The 20,194-nt window shown below is 40.6% G+C and overlaps 1 protein-coding gene across 5 annotated transcripts in view; it reads left to right on the top strand.

Annotated features, from left to right (window-relative positions):
• Positions 1-19,007, top strand: part of OTUD7A (OTU deubiquitinase 7A) — a 325,610-nt gene extending 306,603 nt beyond the window's left edge. For all 5 annotated transcript variants that reach the window (XM_073586902.1, XM_073586903.1, XM_073586904.1 and 2 more), the window contains 3 exons: positions 1,307-1,421; positions 4,023-4,107; positions 17,379-19,007. In XM_073586902.1, the coding sequence (XP_073443003.1) occupies positions 1,307-1,421; positions 4,023-4,107; positions 17,379-18,806 (1,628 nt within the window). In that variant the 3' untranslated portion in view covers positions 18,807-19,007. The remainder of the gene's footprint in view (positions 1-1,306; positions 1,422-4,022; positions 4,108-17,378) is intronic.
• Positions 19,008-20,194: the final 1,187 nt, after the last annotated feature.

The following is a 20,194-nucleotide window of genomic DNA, read 5'->3' as shown; positions in this document are numbered from 1 at the left end:
CTCCCCGTGTTTGCGTAGGTTTCCTCCGGGTACTCCGGTTTCCTCCCAGACTCCAAAGACATACTGATATAATTATATATATAAAGTTTCTGTGTGTGTGTATATGTATGTGTATATAATATATATATATGTATGTGTTATTCACCTGTCCTGTCTTAATATAATATTCAGACCTCCATACCTCTTCTTTTTCCCCTTCATCCTACTCACTCCAGGCCAATACTTCCGGCATGACTAGGCCTCTGACGTCCCTACACGCTGTGACATCATGATGTTATGACAAGCAGTGATGTCCGAGGCCTAGAGGCGCCAGAAGACATGGCTTGGAGTAGAGGCTGGAGATGTGTGTGATGGGGGAAATGGGAATAGAATAGGTAAAAAGACAGGACTGGATCCTGCGTGCGGGGTCACCAGGACAGGTGAGTGGTGAGGTTCGTGCTACCATCCTTTTTTTTTTTTTTTTCCTTTTTTACATCCTACTTTTATTATGCTCTGGGGTCTGGATAGAATTTATCTGTAAAATCCCGTACAATCTGGCGAATTCGAATCTGTGCAGCTCCTCTCTGTCCTCTAGGTCTAGTGTTGATGGTCCTCATAACAATCTGCCATCGACCTCTGAAGAGCTGAAAACTGATATAAGAGCAGCATCTAGAGCCAGCGCTCACTGGTATATATCTCTGCTGCAGTGGGCTACTGTCTGTGCCAAATAGTAGCAGTATTTGATGATTTTGACAGAAAATAGCCTCCAAAATAGATGTTTGGTTTTTTTAAATAAATTCTAGAGATTCCCGTCTTTCACATTTTTGAAGATGTAAATAATTTCTAGGTGTGTTCTGTATATTTAGTGCTTTTTCTGAAGGTATTTCTCTTTTATTCAACAAGGATCGTGTTTTTTGAAACCTCATATATGAAATTGTCCATAACATTAATTAGTGTTAATGTTAGCGATCGGAGATCACAGCCCTTATTGGTGCACCTGGGGGATGTCGGGGGAGTTGACACTTTCCTCTGGAGTCAGCAGCCACAATGATCATCAGCACTGAGTGGTCTCTGTAGCATGTCTCCTGGATGCAAACATGCGGTCACCTGAACTCTGCTGCCATCTTGTGGCTGTAATTCCCTACTACAACACAAACAGATATTCCATATAAGTTTATAGTTAAAGGTTTTTTGTTTTAGAACAGTGATAAAATAATCATGTTAACCTTTATCTGCATTAGTCCATACTCCACTATGATATATAGTTTTTTGCATCAAGTTAATTTCTAGGTCTGAACACATGGTCCTATATGTTTTTTCCCCACAGCCGTTATTCCGTTGACAGACTCTGAACACAAGCTTCTACCTTTGCACTTTGCAGTTGACCCTGGGAAGGACTGGGAGTGGGGAAAGGATGATAACGACAACATTAAGCTGGCCAGGTAATATTCATTTTTTACAGTTCAACTCCATTTCTGCACATGGTTTCAGAGGATTGTCAGTGAACTATTTTGATTACATTATTTAAAGGCTACAAACATTGGGGGATTTTTAATACTTAATTGCATATATTTTGAGCTTAAAAATTTGTTTTTATACACTTTTGTGTTAACGTGGATTCAACTTAGCTTCTATATATGACTATACATAGCAATCTGCAAGAAGAACAAGGATGATTTTGTAGTAAAGCACCACTTCAGCATTTTTTTTATTGCAGCATTTAGTGGTGCTTCTAATCTAAGCTGCCTGCCCCTAGTCTTAAACTTAAGAGCTGTCATCTATAGCTGTTCCCAGTGCCGCTCGCTCTAGTCCTGATCTGTCATCTTCTGACTGGCCGGATGTCAGCGGTAACAGTCAGAAGCTCTCAGTGTGAGTCTATGAGAACCTTGTTTTGGCTCCCATAGATTTACACACGTGGTCAAAATTGTTGGTACCCCTCGTTTAATGACCGTAAAACCCACAATGGTCACAAATAACTTGAATCTGACAAAAGTAATAATAAATCAAAAATCTATGAAAATGAACAAATGAAAGTCGTCTAGACATTGCTTTTCAACCATGCTTCCACAGAATTTAAAAAAACTAAAACTCATGAAATAGGCCAGGACAGAAATGATGGTAGCCTTAACTTAATATTTTGCTGCACAACCATTTGAGGCAATCACTGCAATCAAACAATTCCTGTAACTGTCAATGAGATTTCTGCACCTTTCGACAGGTATTTTGGCCCACTCCTCAAGAGCAAACTGCTCCAGTTGTCTCGTGTTTGGAAGGTTGCCTTTTCCAGACGGCACGTTTCAGCTTTTTCCAAAGATGCTCACGAGGATTTAGGTCAGGGCTCATCGAAGGTCACTTCAGAATAGTCCAATGTTTTGCCATTCTTGGGTGTTTTTATTTGTGTGTTTTGAGTCATTATCCTGTTGCAAGACCCATGACCTAGAACTGAGACTAAGCTTTCTGACACTGGGCAGCACATTTCTCTCTAGAATCCCTTGATAGTCTTGAGATTTCATTGCACCCCACACAGATTCTAGACACCCTGTGCCAGATGCAGCAAAGCAGCCCCAGAACAAAATTTTTGGTCTCTCTTTTTTTTACCATTCGTATTATCCGTCTCTTTGATTTGTCATCGACTTTCCTCCTGCGGCCATGTCCAGGGAGTTTGGCTACAGTCCCATGGAGCTTAAATTTCTGAATAATATGTGCAACTGTAGTCACAGGAACATCAAGCTGCTTGGAGATGGTCTTATAACTTTTACCTTTAACATATTTGTCTATAATTTTCTTTCTAATCTCCTGAGACAACTCTTTCCTTCGCTTCCTCTGGTCCATTTTGAGTGTGATACACACCATGAAACCAAACAGCACAGTGAGTATCTGTAGCCCCCTATACAGGCCCACTCACTGATTCCAAGATTGTAGACACCTGTGATGCTAATTAGTGATTTAACATGTCCCTTTTGTCACATTATTTTCATGGGTACCATCATTTCTGTCCAGGCCTATTTCATGAGTTTAATTTTTTTTTTTTATTCTGTGGAAGCATGGTTGAAAAGCAATGTCTGACTTTCATTTGTTCGTTTTCATAGAGTTTTATTTATTATTTCTTTTGTCGGATTCAGGTTATATCTGTCACCATTGCGGGTTTTTCTGTCATTAAACGACGGGTACCAACAAATTTGACCACGTATATATATTGAGAAGTGACCTCTAGCTCACCCAGCAAACACTGCAGTGATCGGGCCATTCGCAACCTGCTGGAGACCGACTGGAGCGGTGTCAATAACAGATCGTGGCTGGTAAGACTAGGGGCAGAGAACTTACATTAGTGATGGCACTCCAGCGGTAAAATTAAAAAAAACAAAACGCTGGAGAGGTCCTTCAAATAGTCAGGACATCTAGGTGATGGCCTCTGGGGGGACATGTAAGCTCACTATCCTGTATCTCTGCTTAAGGCCTCGTTCACACATCCATTTTTCATGTATGTGTTTATGTTCTTGAAGGTAGCACACATATTTGTTATAATCTATGGAGCTGTTCACATGTCCATGTTTTTGCAGATTATGTGTTGGAGGCAAGTCCGTTTTTTATCTACGTTACAGATAACTTGCCTGTGCAAATTAATGTCTATGGAAAAGATGTCTGGCACATGGATGCCATCTGTATGTTATCTCATTGCTGTCTGTCTTTACTGCTTTTATTTGGTAAAAGACGTTTAGAAATTTATAGAGAGAAATATATATTTTTTTTATCATACAAGAAAAGTAGATGCCACATCAAGGAAAAATGGACACTCAGGCAAAAAAATCAATCCAGCACATATTTTTTTGTCGTTAAATCTGAATAAGGCCTAATGTAGATTTTTTTTTTTTTTATTATTTCAGGGAGAATATTCTAATGCTGATTGTCATTTATTAGGCTACTATCTAAGTAAATGGTGTATTTCTTACATTAATAAATATATACCTTTCCAAACTGAAACCAAGTGTAATCTGTGTGAGCGTGTAATGTTTCCTGCTGTCCTCTTCATATTCCCTTTACAGTTTGATCTTATCCCTGGAGGCCAAACTGAACCTTCTGCACAGCTACATGAATGTAACCTGGATACGCATACCCTCCGAGACACGGGTAAATCCTAGCTGATCACATCCAAGATTTACGTTTTTGTATATTGTACTGTGTATATGTGTGTGTGTCTGTGTGTGTATATATGCATATATGTGTATATATAATAATACATTTTATTTCTATAGCGCCAACATATTCCGCAGCACTTTACATTTCAGAGGAGATTTGTACAGACAATAGACATTACAGCATAACAATAATCACATAGATCGTAACAGATACCAAGAGGAATGAGGGCCCTGCTCGCAAGCTTACAGTCTATGTGTATGTAATTTTATGGATGTGACAATTTGATACAATGTAAAGTGATCAATGTACAGCTTTTACAACAGTGTAAATTAGGTGTGCCCTCAATAACTCAACACACAGCCATTAATGTCTAAACCACTGGCAACAAGACAGTACACCCCTAAGTGAAAATGGCCAAATTGTGCCCAAAGAGTCATTATTTTGTGTGGCCACCATTATTTTCAAGTGCTGCTTTAACTGTATTGGGCGTGGAGTTCACTAGAGCTTCACAGAGTTGGTGGATGTTAGAGACCTTGCGCTCTTCCACCTTCTGTTTGATGATGCCCCACAGATGCTCAATAGGGTTTAGGTCTGGAGACATGCTTGGTCAGTCCAGCACCTTTACCCTTTTCTTTAGCAAGGTAGTGGGCATCTTTGAGGTGTGTTTGGGGTCATTATCTTGTTGGAATACTTCCATGCAGTCCAGTTTCTGAAGACAGAGGATCATGCATTGCTTCAGTATGTCACAGTACATGTTGGCATTCATGGTTCCCCTCAATGAACTGTAACTCCCCACAGCTGACAGCACTCATGCAGCTCCAAACCGACACTCCCACCAATTGACTATAGGCAAGACACACTTGTCTTTGTACTCCTCACCTGGTTGCTGCCACACCATCTGAACCAAATAAGTTTATCTTGATCTTATCAGACCATGGCAAGGCCAGTCCTAAGTGGAACCTGTCTTGTTAAACCGCTGAACATTCTTGGCCACCATGCTACAGCTCAGTTTCAGTATCTTGGCAATCTTATAGCCTAGGCCATCTTTATGTAGAGCAACAATTCCATTTTTCAGATCCCCAGAGAGCTCTTTGCCATGAGGTGCCATGTTGAACTTCTAGTGACCAGTATGAGAGAATGTGAGAGTGATAACGCCACATTTACCACACCTGCTTCCCATTCACATTTGAGACCTTGGAACAATAATGAGTCACATGACATGGGGAGGTAAGATCGTTAATTGGGCACAATTTGGCCATTTTCGCTTTGGGATGTACTCACTTTTGTTGCCAGCGGTTTAGAGATTAATGGCTGTGTGCGGAGTAATTTAGAGGACAGACCAAATATACACTGTTATACAAGCCGTACACTGACTACGTTGTATCAAAGTGTCATATCTTCAGTGTTGTCCCATGAAAATATATAGTAAAATATTTTCAAAAATATATAGTAAAATATTTTCAAAAATGTGAGAGATGTAATCACTTTAGTGACATAGTGTGTGTGTATGTATGTATGTATGTATGTATGTATATAGCTGGGGACAATGTTGAGAGTAGTAGTAAACAGTTAACAGCTAAAGCAGGCGGCGGCTAATAGTATTCATCAGCTGCTGCCTGTGCTATAAATTAATATAAAAAAATGCTTCGGGTTCCTTTGTATTTTTGATAGGCAGCAAGGCAAAACTGAGCTGCGGACTGCAGCCCTCAGCTGTCAGCTTCAGCAAGGCTGGTTATCAAGTATAGAGAGGTCCCCACGCTGTATTTTTTAATTAAATAATTTAAAAAAAAATATTATTGGGTCCCCTTCATTTTTGACAATCAGCCAAGCTAAAGCAGACATCTGGGGGTTGGTGTTCTCAGGCTGGTAAGGGCCCATGGATCTTGCCCTCCCGAGCCTAAAAATAGCAGCCCTCTGCTGCCCCTTTGCTTCTCGTGTCTCTTGTTTCCATGTGCAAAGAATAAGGATGGTCCCTCTACACAGTGACATCCCTTCAGATATTTGTAGACAGCTATTAAGTCCCCTCTGACCCTTCTTTTTTGCAAGCTAAACATTCCCAAATCCTTTAACCGTTCCTCATAGGACATACTTTGCAGTCCACTCACCATCCTGGAAGCTCTTCTCTATACTTGCTCCAGTTTTTCAATGTCTTTTTTACAATGTGGTGCCCAGAACTGGATATAGTATTTCAAATATGGTCTGACCAAGGAGGAGTAGAGGGGATAATTTGCTTCTCATAATACATCTCTAGAACTGTTTGCCTATTTTTGCTGCTGCATCACATTGTTGACTCATGTGCTGTCTGTGATCTATTAATATACCTAAGTCTTTTTCACACGTGCTGTTGCTTAGTTCTATTCCTCCTATTCTGTAGATGTAATTTTCACTTTTCTTGCTCAGATCTTGAATCTTTCATTTCTCCATGTTAAATACTGTTCTATTAATCACAGCCTATTGTTCAAGCTTACTTGGGTCCTTCTGAATCCTTTCTCTGTCTTCTCTAGTGTTGACTATTCCTCCTATCTCTGCATCGTCTGCAAATTTGATTAGTTTACCTTCAGTTCCCTTATCTAGATTATTTATAAAAATGTTGAACAACACTGGGGCCAGGATAGAGCCTTGTGGTACCCCACTTGAAACACTCTTCCATTTGGATGTGCAACCATCGTCCCGCGATATCGGCGTTATTTTTTTTTTCAGAGCGGCTCCTTTAACTTTCCCGGATCAGCGGATCCCAGCGCACCAACGGTCCGATGGCTCCCGTTGGTATTTCGACGCCTACAGATCCGTTCTCCGCCATTTTGGTGGATTACAACTGAGAACAAAAACGTAAGTGTGAAACAGGCCTTACCAGTCAGTGATTCAAACCAGTTTTAACTGCTTTGAACAGATGTGAGTTAAAACTGGTTTGAATCACTGACTGGTAACCAACTTACGATTTTACTTAAAAAAAAAAAAAAAAAAATGCTTTGTCCCAATTAATTTGCACAGCACTGTATATCTGCCACATTTTCCTGATCCACCCAGTCTGTGATTCCATCATAGAAGCAAATTAGATTAGTCTGGCTTAACTTGTTTGCTACAAACTCATGCTTGCTTTGGTTAAGTACTGTATTTGTATCCAAGTACTTGCATACATGCTGTTTAATAATTTGTTCAAAGATCTTTCCTGGTACTGAAGTAACACTCACTGGCCTGTAATTTCCTGGCTCCATCTTCTTTCCTTTATTGAAGATAGAGACATCATTTTCCCTTCTCCAATCTTCTGTTCTCCAGTATTTTTCAAAGATTCTGGCTAGTGGTCCTTCAATTTCCTCTGCTAACTCTTTCAGTACCCTAGGATGTAATTCATCTGGACCACGAGATTGAAATTCATGTAAATTAGCTAAGTGTTCCCTCACCATCTCTCTGTTTATAGATAGTGTGGATTCTTTTATTCCTTCATTGGCACCGTGACGACCAGTTGATGTTACAATTGCTTTCTTAGAGAACACATACGAAATAGGAATTTAAAATTTCGTCCTTCTCAACATCATTTTAGAACGCTTCACCCTTTTCATCCTGTCAAAATCCTATAGCATCTTTGACTTTTTTTTTTTTTTTTGCTTTTGACATACCCCCAAAATTCTTTTTTACTGCTTTTGGTCTCCGTTGCAAGCCTCACTACAATACTGGATGTAGCTTTTCTAACTCTTGCTCTGCATTCCCTGCAAACAGCATTATATTCTTCTTTAGCTATGCCTCCCTCTTTCCATTTGATATGTATTTCTTTTTTCCTTTTTTAACAAGTTATTAAGGTTTGTGTTCATCAATCCTGGTCTCTTTACATGCTTCCAAATCTTCCTTCTTTTTGGGATTGTTGCCGATTGTGCAGTGAGAATTTCATTTAGCAAAATCTGCCATCCTAATTGGACATTTCTGTCCTTTAGAACATCTAGCCATTGGACCTTTCCTACCTTCTTTCGGAGACCATTAAAATCTGCCTTTCTGAAGTAAAAAACTTAAAGTCTGAGTTCTTGCTGGTCTTCCGCCTCTTGTAATCCAAAATTTGAGGATAGCATAATTGTCGTCTCCCAAATTCCCAGCCACCTTTACTTCCTCAACCATTTCCTGCTTGTTGATAAGAATTAGGTTCAAGATTGCAGATTCTCTTGTTCTCTCACTCCTACCTTTTGAAAGGTAAAGTTTCCAGCAGGAGAAGAGAAGATTTTTCTGGATCCATTACTTTTGTCTGAGTGAGATTCCCAACAAAAATCTGGATAGTTAAAATCTCCCATGATCACTATGTTGTACTTTTTTTTTTTTTTTTTTAGAACAGAGACATCTGATGTAAAGAGTTCATCCATATCTTCAGTCTGTCCAGGTGGCCTATAGTGAACACCTACAATAGTGTACTTTCTGTTCTTCTCTCCTTGTATTCTTATCTAAACAGTTTCTGCAGATATACCGTTCTCTGCAAAAACTGCGTCTTCTCCTATAAGAAACTTTAGCACCCCAAATCTTTTTCATTTTTTAATGTCTTAGTTTTATGTGTTATGCAGCATCTAAAAGAAAGATTGCAGAACATGTAAGACTTGCAGATTTGTATTTTGTCCTAGAGGTGGCAGCGTTGCTACAATTCTGCAGTGTAACGCAGTTTACAGTATGTGGACATTGCAATACATCATCCAGCTCTGGAAACTTCTCAAAACAGACAAAAAGGAAGATATTTTATTCCGCTATTTCTAGTTATCGATAAAATATATGTTTCATTTGGTTAATTTAATCATCGTTTAAGTTATTTCTTTTAGGCTGTGTTCACTCACAACTATGATACTGGGACTTTTAATCACAGAAACACGGCCAGTGCGGTCTTTCCACTGTTGCCCTGCACATTCACTTAATTTTGCTTAACCTGCAACACTGTGCTGCCATTATGATTGCCTGCGTAGTCTTGTAGGTGAAACAGCTGTAAGATCAAATGATTGTGCAGTGAAACTGGAAAACTGTGACAGCCCCAGCGTGCCTGTTGTGTGAATGCAATCTTAAGATAGCTTGCATTTTTATTACAAAATCGTCACACTGTTATGCACGTAATGTGTAAAAGAATAATGTGATCTGGATATTGCATCTCATATGTCATCCTATTATCTTATACATAAATATATATCTCTATATACAGTAGACACACCCATTACCAATGAATGAGAAGTCAAAATCTTGTCAATAATTGATGTGATCACCCTTTGCATGCAAAATCAACATTAAAGAATCAACTCTTCTAGTATTTGTACACACTTTTTGAAGGTACTTAGCAGGGAGTTTGCTCTAAACATCTTGGAGAACTAACCACAGATCTACTTTGGTTTTAGACTTGTGTAACTTTTGTCTCTACATGTAATCCCAGACAGGTTTGAGGCGGCTTCTTGTTCTTCTTTATGCTGAAGATAGTTTTTAATAACATTGGCTCCAACTTTATTCTGCAGCAAAACCTCAACCCCAAACATACAGCCAGAAGCCTCTCTGATGGGATGGTATGATCAATGTATCTACCTTTATTTCTCGGCATTGAGGACACCATTAATTGTGAATAGTGATGAGCGAGTATACTCGTTACTCGAGATTTCCCGAGCATGCTTGGGTGATCTCCGAGTATTTGGATGTGCTTGGAGATTTAGTTTCGGTCACCGTAGCTGCATGATTTGCGGCTGTTAGCCAGCCTGAATACATGTGAGGAATGCCTGTTTGTTAGGAAGTCCCCACATCTATTCAGGCTGTCTAGCAGCCACAAATCATGCAGCTACGGTGACAGAAACTAAATCTCCGAGTATGCCAAAATACTCGGAGAACACCCGAGCATGCTTGGGAAACCCCGAGCAACGAGTATACTCGCTCATCACTAATCGCGACCAAATCCACAACTGGGTTTTTTTTTGTTTTTTTTTTTTTAAATGCAGCCCAAAAGTTGCAAGAAGCATCATCCATTCATCAATGTTTCCTGCAGGATCCCATTATTGTACCGCTTTCCAGCTGATTGGTGAACAAACTGCTTTCTGTTAAAGCCAAATATTTTACATTTTGACTCCTCAGTCCCAGAGCAGCTCCTGCAATTTTTCTTTACCCCATCTTCTATGTTTCTGTGCATAGTTACCGTATATACTCGTGTATAAGCCGAGATTTTCAGCCAATTTTTTGGGCTGAAAGTCCCCCTCTCGGCTTATACACAAGTCATATACCAGGGGGGTTGGCGGGGGAGGGGGAGCGGGGGTGTCACAGATCATACTTACCCCCCCCGATGCGGTCTCTGCAGCCCCCTGCTTCTCTACAGTCTCCCTTCGTGCCTTCAGCGGTCACGTCGTACCGTTCATTAAACTCATGAATATGCGCATATTCATGAGTGTAATGAGCGGTACCACGTGATCGCGGAAGGCAGGAAGGAAGACCGTGGAGAAGCAGGGCTGCAGAGACAGCGCCAGGAGGGGGTAAGTATAGTGATATTCACCTGTCCGTGGTCCATCGCTGCTCAACGCTGTCTACTGCATCCTCTGTCTGTGACATTTAGGCAGCAGGGGGCGCGGTGACATGGTTAGTGCGTGTTGCGCCCTCTGCTGGCTGAACAGTCACTGACACAGGAAGGGCAGACAGCGGTGAGCAGCGATGGACCCTGGACAGGTGAATATCTCAGGTGCCGGGTCCTGAGCAGGAGAGGTTTTTTTTTTTCCAGCAGCAGCATATGGGGGCATAATATATGGAGCATCTTATGGGGGCAGCATATGGCGGCATATTCTATGGAGAAGCATATTGGGGCATATTGTATGGGGCAGCATATGGGGGCATAATCTATGGGGCAGCATATGGGGTCATATTCCATGGAGCAGCATATGGGGGCAGCATATGGGGGCATATTCTATGGAGCAGCATATGGGGGCATATTCTATGGAGTAGCATATGGGGGCATATTCTGTGGAGTAGCATATGGGGGCATAATCTATGCGGTAGCAAGTAGGGGAATAGTCTATAGGGCAGCATATGGGAGCATATTTTATGGAGCAGCATATGGGGGCATAATCTATGGAGCAGCCTAAGGGGCATAGTCTATGGAGCAGCATATGGGGGCATATTCTATGGAGCAGCATATGGGGGCATATTCTATGGAGCAGCATATGGGGCATATTCTATGGGGAAGCATAGTCTATGGAGCAGCATATGGCGGCAGCATATGGGGACATATTCTATGGAGCAGCATATGGGGGCATATTATATGGGGGCATAGTCTATGGAGCAGCAAATGGGGGTATATTCTATGGAGCAGCATATGGGGGCATATTCTATGGGGCGGCATATGGGGGCATATTCTATGGGGCGGCATATGGGGGCATATTCTATGGGGTAGCATATGGGGGCATATTCTATGGGGCAGCATATGGGGGCATAAGCTGTGGAGCAGCATATGAGGGCATCATATGGGGCATAATCTATGGAGCATTTTATGGGGGCTTAATCTATGGAGCATTTTATGGGGGCTTAATCTATGGAGCATTTTATGGGGGCTTAATCTATGGAGCATTTTATGGGGGGCTTAATATATGGAGCATCTTATTAGGGCATAATCTATGGAGCATCTTATGGAGCCATAACCTTTATGGAGCACTATATGGGGCATATTATTCTATGGAGCATCTTATGAGGGCATTATTAACCTTTGTGCAGCATTATATGCGGTGTATTTTGTATGGAGCATCTTATGGGGCCCATCATGAACTGTATGGAGCATTATATGGGGCTCCTGATTCAATATGGATATTCAAAAACATTTAACCTACTGATGTCTCAATTAATTTTACTTTTATTGGCAGCTATTTTTATTTTTGAAATTTACCAGTAGCTACTGCATTTTCCACCCTGGGCTTATACGCGAGTCAATAAGTTTTCCCAGTTTTTTGTGGCAAAATTAGGAGGGGGCAGTTCATACACGGGTCGGCTTATACACGAGTATATGCAGTAAATCGCTTGGCCTTATTCCCATGTGAAAGGTAAGGTTTTTGGTCACAATTCTTCCATGAAGACCACTTCTTGCCAGACTTCTGTGAACAGTAGATTGGTGTAATTGGGTCCCACTTATTGATTACAATTCTGTGCTCATAAGTTTTCAGACATACTTGACAAGATTGGCCAACACAGCGATTTAGAACGCAGATTTGCAATTAACAGCAATCACATTCACAAATACTCAAAAAAATGGAAGACCTGGAACAACAAATTTCATATCAACTAGACTTAACAAGAGGCACTATATTTTGAAGTTTAAACCTGGGCGCTTTAGTACTGGGAGCTGTATCTCCTTCCAAGAATGTTACCCCATAATAAGGATTGTCGATTTTTTTTTTTTCTTTTATGTTGTTATTCGATATGTTATTCTATGCCTGTTTGTGGGTTCTCTAGTTTTTAAATTTTTTTTCCGTACCTGTACAAGGTTGTTTATTCCCCACTCCCTTCCCTCCCTTCCTACCTTCCTTTCCCTACCCTGTTTATTTCCAAAAAAACAATAAAATTATTTGAAAACAATTCTGTGCTCATGGCATTGCTGGACACCGTCTGAATTCAAAGGGGTGTAAGCATGATGTGTTTCATCCAAACATACAGCTATTGTCATTAAGAGCTTTCTTCAGAATAAAGAACAACAATGAGTTTTGGAAGTGATGATGTGGGGCCTGCAGAGCTGTGATTTCAGCATCATCAAATCTGTGTGGGTTTGCATGAAGAGACAAAAGGATTTGTGCATCCATGCTTTGTAATTGCCGACCAAGGATGTCTCAGATGTGCTTTATGTGAGACAAGTCCAGAGAGTCTGGAGGCCATGGTAGCACATTTAGGTCCTTTAGGCTCCTCACAGTAGCACAAGCAACATGTGGCCTGATGTGGTGAAAGACCGATCTTAGGACACTGAAGTGTTTGCCATACCACTTGTTAAATGAAATGCACACCAAGCTTTTACAGTATCTGGAAAGAAGTGTGTCCAGGTATCATACATTATGCCACCCAATAAGATAATCCAAAGAGTAGGATCGGCATGATGTTCCCTTGTGAATTCCTTTTCATTGCGCTGCCCTACTAATTTTGGGCCATCATTACTTCTAAAACAAAAGTGGGACTCCTCCCTGACGTGTACAGACCTCCATTCCAGACGCTTTTGCTGTTCTGGTCTGCACCATGATAGCCTTTTAAAATTGGTGGGATGATGTCATTTGAACATCTGTAACTGTACATCTGGCTTGTAGCCTAGTGTCGTGGAAATGCCTTTTAATAGTTTTTGTAGACCTTGCGTTAGGCTTGGCATGTGAAGTCCATTTTTACTTGCAGCAAAGAATGGATTAATCATGGAAGCGGTGCTATAGCCATTTTTCCAAAGTGCCCCAGGAGCCATTTTTTTCAACACTATAAAGGCCAGCCAACTTGTTGCTCATGCTTCTGTGAGCAACCTACTGTATGTTTAAACGTGCTACCACAGCCTGCAGCCTGGGACATCATTGTTTTGCAATTGCAAAGAGAGCAGCCAGCAGCGGATGTTGATGATTGCCGTGCCTATGTGTATTCAGTGTGTCAGAACATTTCTCAGACAATCGTTAATAATCTCATTGATAGCATGGCAAGGTGCATAAGTACAGGGATTTCTTTGTGTAGTGCTCATATTCAATACTGAATAAATTGAGATGTTTTAAAAATGTTGTTTCCGTATTTTCATCATTAACATGTCTATTGATCCTGTGATTTCCTCCTTGGTGTTGCAGTTACAATGTTGAGGAGTGTGTATGTCTTTATCCCTTTATACAATTTCGTAGATTAAGGATTTATGTTCTTGATGTATAGATTTGTGATGAAAAAGAGCATGTAAATATTCCTGCAGCTTCTTTATAATGCTAGCAGAGAGGTGACCTGGAGTTATTTTATATAGATCTGCAGTTATTTTTTTATATTTGTTTAGAGCAAGAGCCATAATGGAATTATTTTTATCACTTTTTAGTGGATTCTTACATGTATTATTGACTTATTAATTTATTTTCTTATATATATGGACAGCTTCTACATTATTTTGAAATTACTATTTATCACTATATTGAAAATACTTGCGTTACCCAAAAATGATCATGTAAAATTAGTAGCCAAAATGGAAAAGGTTTTTTTGTGGTTAAAAAAAAAAACCATAAGAAATATATTCATAATGAACAAAATTTTTAAAATGAATGTGTCGTCAGGAAAATGACCTATTGTTGAAATCCGGTTTCTCTGTTACGTGTATTTTTCTTTTTAATTTTTGGCAATTTTTTTCACATTGCATGCTGCCCAAACCAGGGGTGTAGTGAATCGGAGCCAGGCTGCAAGATTGCAGCCAGGTATAGTTTTCTCTGAAGCATTCTGGCATTTCAGATAAAATGTAGTTTGAAGAGCTTTTCCCCATGCCATTCTAGATGGCTGACAGATCTCTCACATATGTACTCCGAATTGTTGGAATATTTCAAAGAAAAATATACCGTGTGCATCCAGGCTCTGATTCATGCTACTCGTCATTTTATCAGCCTGAATCAAGTGATTGTATTATTTTTAAGTCCCTTTTTCTTTTTGTTCTTGTGGTATTCGTTGTCATTTTTTGCTCAAAATTCCTCAAAATGGGCCCTTGTGTTTCATTGATTTTTTGCAAAATAAAAATTTTTTAATTTTTGTCTTTTAACTTTTTTGCACATTATTAGAGCAAAAATTTGTAAGGTCCTGGAGTGGCCTAGCCAGTCTCCATATCTCAACCCCATAGAAAACTATTGGAGGGATTTGCAAGTCAGTGCTGCCCAGCGGCAGGCCCAAAACATCACTGCTCTAGAGGAGATCTGCATGGAGGAATGGACCAACATACCACCAACAGTGTGTGCCAACCTTGTGAAGACTCACAGAAAACGTTTGACCTCTGTCATTGCCAACAAAGGATATATAACAAAATATTGAGATGAACTTTTGTTAATGACCAAATGCTTATTTTCCATTCTCACTCTACCCCTCCACCAGACCTATCCATCAATGTCAATGGCTGCTCTCTTTCCCCAGTCCCGCACCCTCGGTGCCTTGGGGTGATCCTCGACTCTCTGCTCTCTTTCAAACCACATATCCAAGCCCTTGCCTCCTCCTGCCGCCTCAAACACAAAAATATTTCTCAGATCCGCTCATTCCTCAACCACAAAACCACAAAAATACTAGTGCATGCTCTTATCTCCTGCCTCGACTACTGCAACCTCCTACTCTCTCGCCTCCCCTCTGGCACCTCTCCAGTCCATCCTACACTCTGCTGCCCGACTAATCCACCTGTCTCCCCGCTATTCCCCAGCCTCCCCCCTATGCCAGGCTTCACTGGCTTCCTATTGCCCAGAGGCTCCAATTCAAAACCCCAACCATCACATACAAAGCCATCCATAACCTGTCTCCTCCATACATCTGTGACATGGTCTCTAGGTACCTACCCGCACGCAACCTTTGATCATCTCAAGATCTCCTTCTCTACTCCCCCCTTATCTCTTCTTCCCACAACCTCATACAAGACTTCTCCTGTGCTTCCCCCATACTCTGGAATTCTCTGCCGCAGCACATCAGACTCACATCATCACCGGAAACCTTCAAGAAGAACCTGAAGACCCACCTGTTCCGACAAGCCTACAGCCTGCAATGATCCTCGGTCTACTGAACCACCGCACGATCTGCTCTACCCTCTCCTACTGTATTCTCACCCATCCCTGTAGACTGTGAGCCGTCACGGGCAGGGTCCCCTCTCCTTATGTACTTGTGTGTCCCTTGTCTTACACATGTTTATTATACTTGTCTATATTTCCCCTTTTCACATGTAAAGCGCCATGGAATAAATGGCGCTATATAAATGCATAATAATAATCATAATTTTCTGGATTTGTTTTCTCATTTTGACTCTCATAGTTGTGGTCTACCTATGATGTCAATTACAGGCCTCTCATCTTTTTAAGTGGGAGAACTTGCACAATTGGTGGCTGACAATACTTTTTTCCCACTGTACTTGGATTTTGATAATCTTTCAGTGAATTGCACCCACTTGGTGCCTGAATGTAAGTCTATATAAGAAAACCTGCAGATGAGCTGAGGGGCAAATCATTTTAGATACTTCTGAAAACTAATATACCTGCAAAAAGGAGGTAACAATGGCTTTTAAAACGAGCATCAACTGGAAGTACTTTAAGCCTTCCTCTCTACCTTTAGGCTTATGTATAATTCCTTTGTTTGACTAAATACTTTTTTCCCCACTGTATATTACAGAAAGAAAGGGGCAATACTTAACAATACATGGTCACCGTGCCAATATAGTGCAGGTTGCAGACTGATCCCTAAAATAAAAGGCGCAGGTAGCTCAAAATACTGATAAACAACCAATCGCACACCTATCATCCATTAGCATGTGTGATTGTCATCTTACACAAGCCTTCTCTGTGTACATTTACAATACTAAGCAACCACCTCCCAATGGATGATAGGTGATTGGTTGTTCATCAGTATTCTGCACCTGTGCTACGTCTGCCTTCTTACTTTATCCTATATATCATGTGGGTGCATCCTTTTTGCGAGATACATCAGCCTTTGTGATTATATCTGCATGCACATCAGAAAAACATTACAATTTGAGAGTCCTCAGTGGTTGATACCTTTTAATTGCAAACTAAAAAGATGGTAACAAATAGCAGCTTTCGAGACTACTCAAGATTCTTCATCAGGTTCAATATAACACAAAATCTGAAGGGTCACATATTTTTACACAACAGGGCATAGAATAGTGTTGTACTAAGACAAGAAATGTGGCGCAGAATTATCAATATGGGAAGGAGAGAAACTCCATCTTGATGCAACGTTTTTGGGACTTCACCCTTCCTTAGGCAATTACCATATTCGGAAGTGATGAGGAACGTCTATAACGTCACTGTTGCCTAATCAGGGTGAATATTTTGTTTTCTGTACTTTACAGTATGTTATTTATTGGAGTACGGCTATACAAAAAGCATTGAAGAAAAACATTTTATGGATTGTGTGTTTTTGCTGGGTTTTTTTTTTGTAATAATGGAGTATTTAGAGAGATTCTTAACTATACACAGTTTCTCCCGGAGTGCAGTGAGGTTTTTTTTTTTTTAGGGGGAAAGTTACCTTTTGACCATTCCTAATTGGTCATATATGTATAACAAGCTTTATTTTTGTGCAGTCGTCACTTAATGCATACTCTTTTATTTTAGGCTCCATTGGCCCAACCAGAATCTCCAACAGCTTCTGCAGGAGAAGACGTCCAGTCACTTGCTGACTCTGTAGACTCGGACCGTGAATCAGTCTGCAGTAATTCCAATGTTAACAATGGGAAAAATGGGAAAGAAAAGGAAAAAGAAAAACAAAGGAAAGAAAAGGAAAAGAATAGAACTGACTCTGTGGCAAACAAGCTTGGGAGCCTCAGCAAAACACTGGGCATTAAATTGAAAAAGAACATGGGAGGCCTAGGGGGCCTAGTGCATGGCAAAATTAGCCGAGCAAATTCAGGCAATGGGAAAAACGGTGACTCCTCTGAAAAAGTAAAGAAGTCCAAATCTCGCAAAGGAAGCAAAGAGGAGTCAGGACAGTCTGCTAGCACCTCGCCTTCAGAGAAGACCACTCCATCACCCACTGATAAAGCTAGCATATCACCCATTGATAAGCTAGCAAACAGATCACTATTAGATAATAAGTCAGACCCCTGGAAATATAGCACAGATGTTAAACTCAGCCTTAATATTTTGAGAGCTGCCATGCAAGGGGAGCGCAAATTTATCTTTGCTGGACTCCTCCTAACCAGTCACCGGCATCAGTTTCACGAGGAGATGATTGGTTTTTACTTGACCAGTGCCCAGGAACGATTCAATGCCGAGCAGGAACAGAAAAGAAAGGAAGCTGAGAAGAAAGCTGTTCTCAATGGGGCTTCCAGTAGGAAGCTAGATCAGGAAGGATTTGTCAAAGAGAAGTTGGAAACATCTCCTCAGGATAGGGCATCACCAATCTTGCCTCAAAGCCATACAACACAACTAGTTCTAAAATTAAAAGATCGATCCAGTCCTACCCCAGCTTCCTATCCCTCACCCAGCAACGGTGCTAAGAAATGTGGTCCCGTGCCAGTATCTGCTCATTACAGCCATACCCCACCAGTCCAAAGGCAAAGTGTTATTCATCTTCATGATGTCAACTCCAAGTCACCAAGCTTCCAAGACGATCCATATAAGCCAGTTGTAGGCTCTTTGAAAACTTGTGCTACATATCCTCAGCAGAATCGTTCATTGTCTTCACAGAGCTATAGTCCAGCTCGATTATCGGGCATACGCACAGTGAACACAGTGGAATCCCTCTCATATGAGAAACCCACAGAGCATAAATCTCAAACATATACAAATGGGTTTAACTCCACAGACATTAGAGATTGCTTAGAATATGCCGATGAGGAGTCTTCGCAGACATGGTTGAACAATGACAAAAATAGTAGAGGCAGAATTACAGGATGCCCAATATATTCACTTCACCAGAGCAGGTGTAAGAAGGAGAACTGCTCTTTCTATGGACGCCCCGAGACTGATAATTTCTGTTCTTACTGCTATAAAGAGGAACTGAAAAGACGTGATCGGGAAAATAAAGTGCACAGGCACTAAATTGATTGAAAGGTCCAGACCTCTTGGACCATTTATCATTTTTTTTACATGCAAAAATTCCGTACTGAAATCACTTTAATTGTAATGGAACGAAATAGCCAAATTAGAGAGCAAGGGAGAAAAAAATAGTCGCTTGCTGTTATACAGGTCAAGCTTTATTAGACTGCTCAGAATGAAAAGGAATAAAAAGCCTTTGTTAGATTTTTCTTTCTCTATTCATTTTCATATATTAAGCTGAACGGGTTGGTCATGTCACAGTCAGTGCTGCGTATGATGTGTGGTTATTTACTAGTAAGGTGCCTGATTTCTTTTGCTATCACTCAGGTAAGTAGGAAGGATCATTATAGCGGATTTATTACTTATACACATTGAAAGCAGTCGGTTTGTGGCTTGTTGCAATATCACCACTCAAATTGCTAGGAACTAGAGATATCGTTGATCCATGAGCCATAGCAAATCTGATGCTTGTGTCATGTCACTGATTTCAAGTTGTTTGCTTGAGACGTATTGGTTCAAACCACAAACAAAACTGACTCCACTGTGATGAATAATCCACTCTTTCCTAATATCAGTTTTAGTTGTATATTGCCAAAGAGCCTATGGTTTTTTATGCACTTTGGTTTCTATACGTGGCTTGGTTTCTTTGGGAGAAATATGCATACATTTGTACACCTTTTAAGTTCCGTCACTCCACGCATATTTTACATATTTTCGTAATTGTCTTGTGCATGGTTAACATCCAAGCAAAATATGACATTGAAAAAATGCCCAGGGGTGACTGCTTAATTTGTAGCTATGCTAAATTAGAATTTAATGTATAAGTCTGGTTACTTCACCTTCAGAAGCTCCTCTTACAAGTCACATCTGTGTCTTCAGGGGTAATGGTGGTAAAAGGTTTGTTGTGTTCTATATCCGTGCAATTTCCTGCATTGTCACATGATTTCATAAACTCGATTTAAGAATATTCTTTTTTGGATTTGACAATATTTGTCCCAGCAGAGAACGCTTTTAAAAAAGGATTCTTCTAAGATCAGTAAGTACTTTAGAGGAGAGTGGAAAATAAAAGCAAAGTTGACACACGTGCACTCCTGCTCAATGTCCAAAGAGTTCATTAGGACCCTGATTCTTGGGATTGTGGGGATCCCAGCAGTCAGTCCGCAATGTTCATAAATGAGTCACCTATCCAGTGGATATGTGACTAACCCTCACCTGTATCCTCACCCATCCTTTGTAGACTGTGAGCCCTCCTGGTCAGGGTCCTCGCTTCTGTTCCAATCTGTGACTTGTTTTGTCCCAGATTAATGTACTTGTTTTCATTATGTATACCTCTTTTTACATGTAGAGTGCCATGAAATCAATGGTGCTGTAATAATAGTAATAATTAAATG

Source organism: Dendrobates tinctorius, unplaced genomic scaffold (assembly GCF_039654945.1).
Source record: "Dendrobates tinctorius isolate UK_male_01 unplaced genomic scaffold, ASM3965494v1 ptg000097l, whole genome shotgun sequence".
Classification (NCBI taxonomy): Eukaryota; Metazoa; Chordata; class Amphibia; order Anura; family Dendrobatidae; genus Dendrobates; species Dendrobates tinctorius.
Note: the sequence above shows the minus strand (reverse complement) of the source record. Positions and strands in the feature narration are given on the sequence as shown.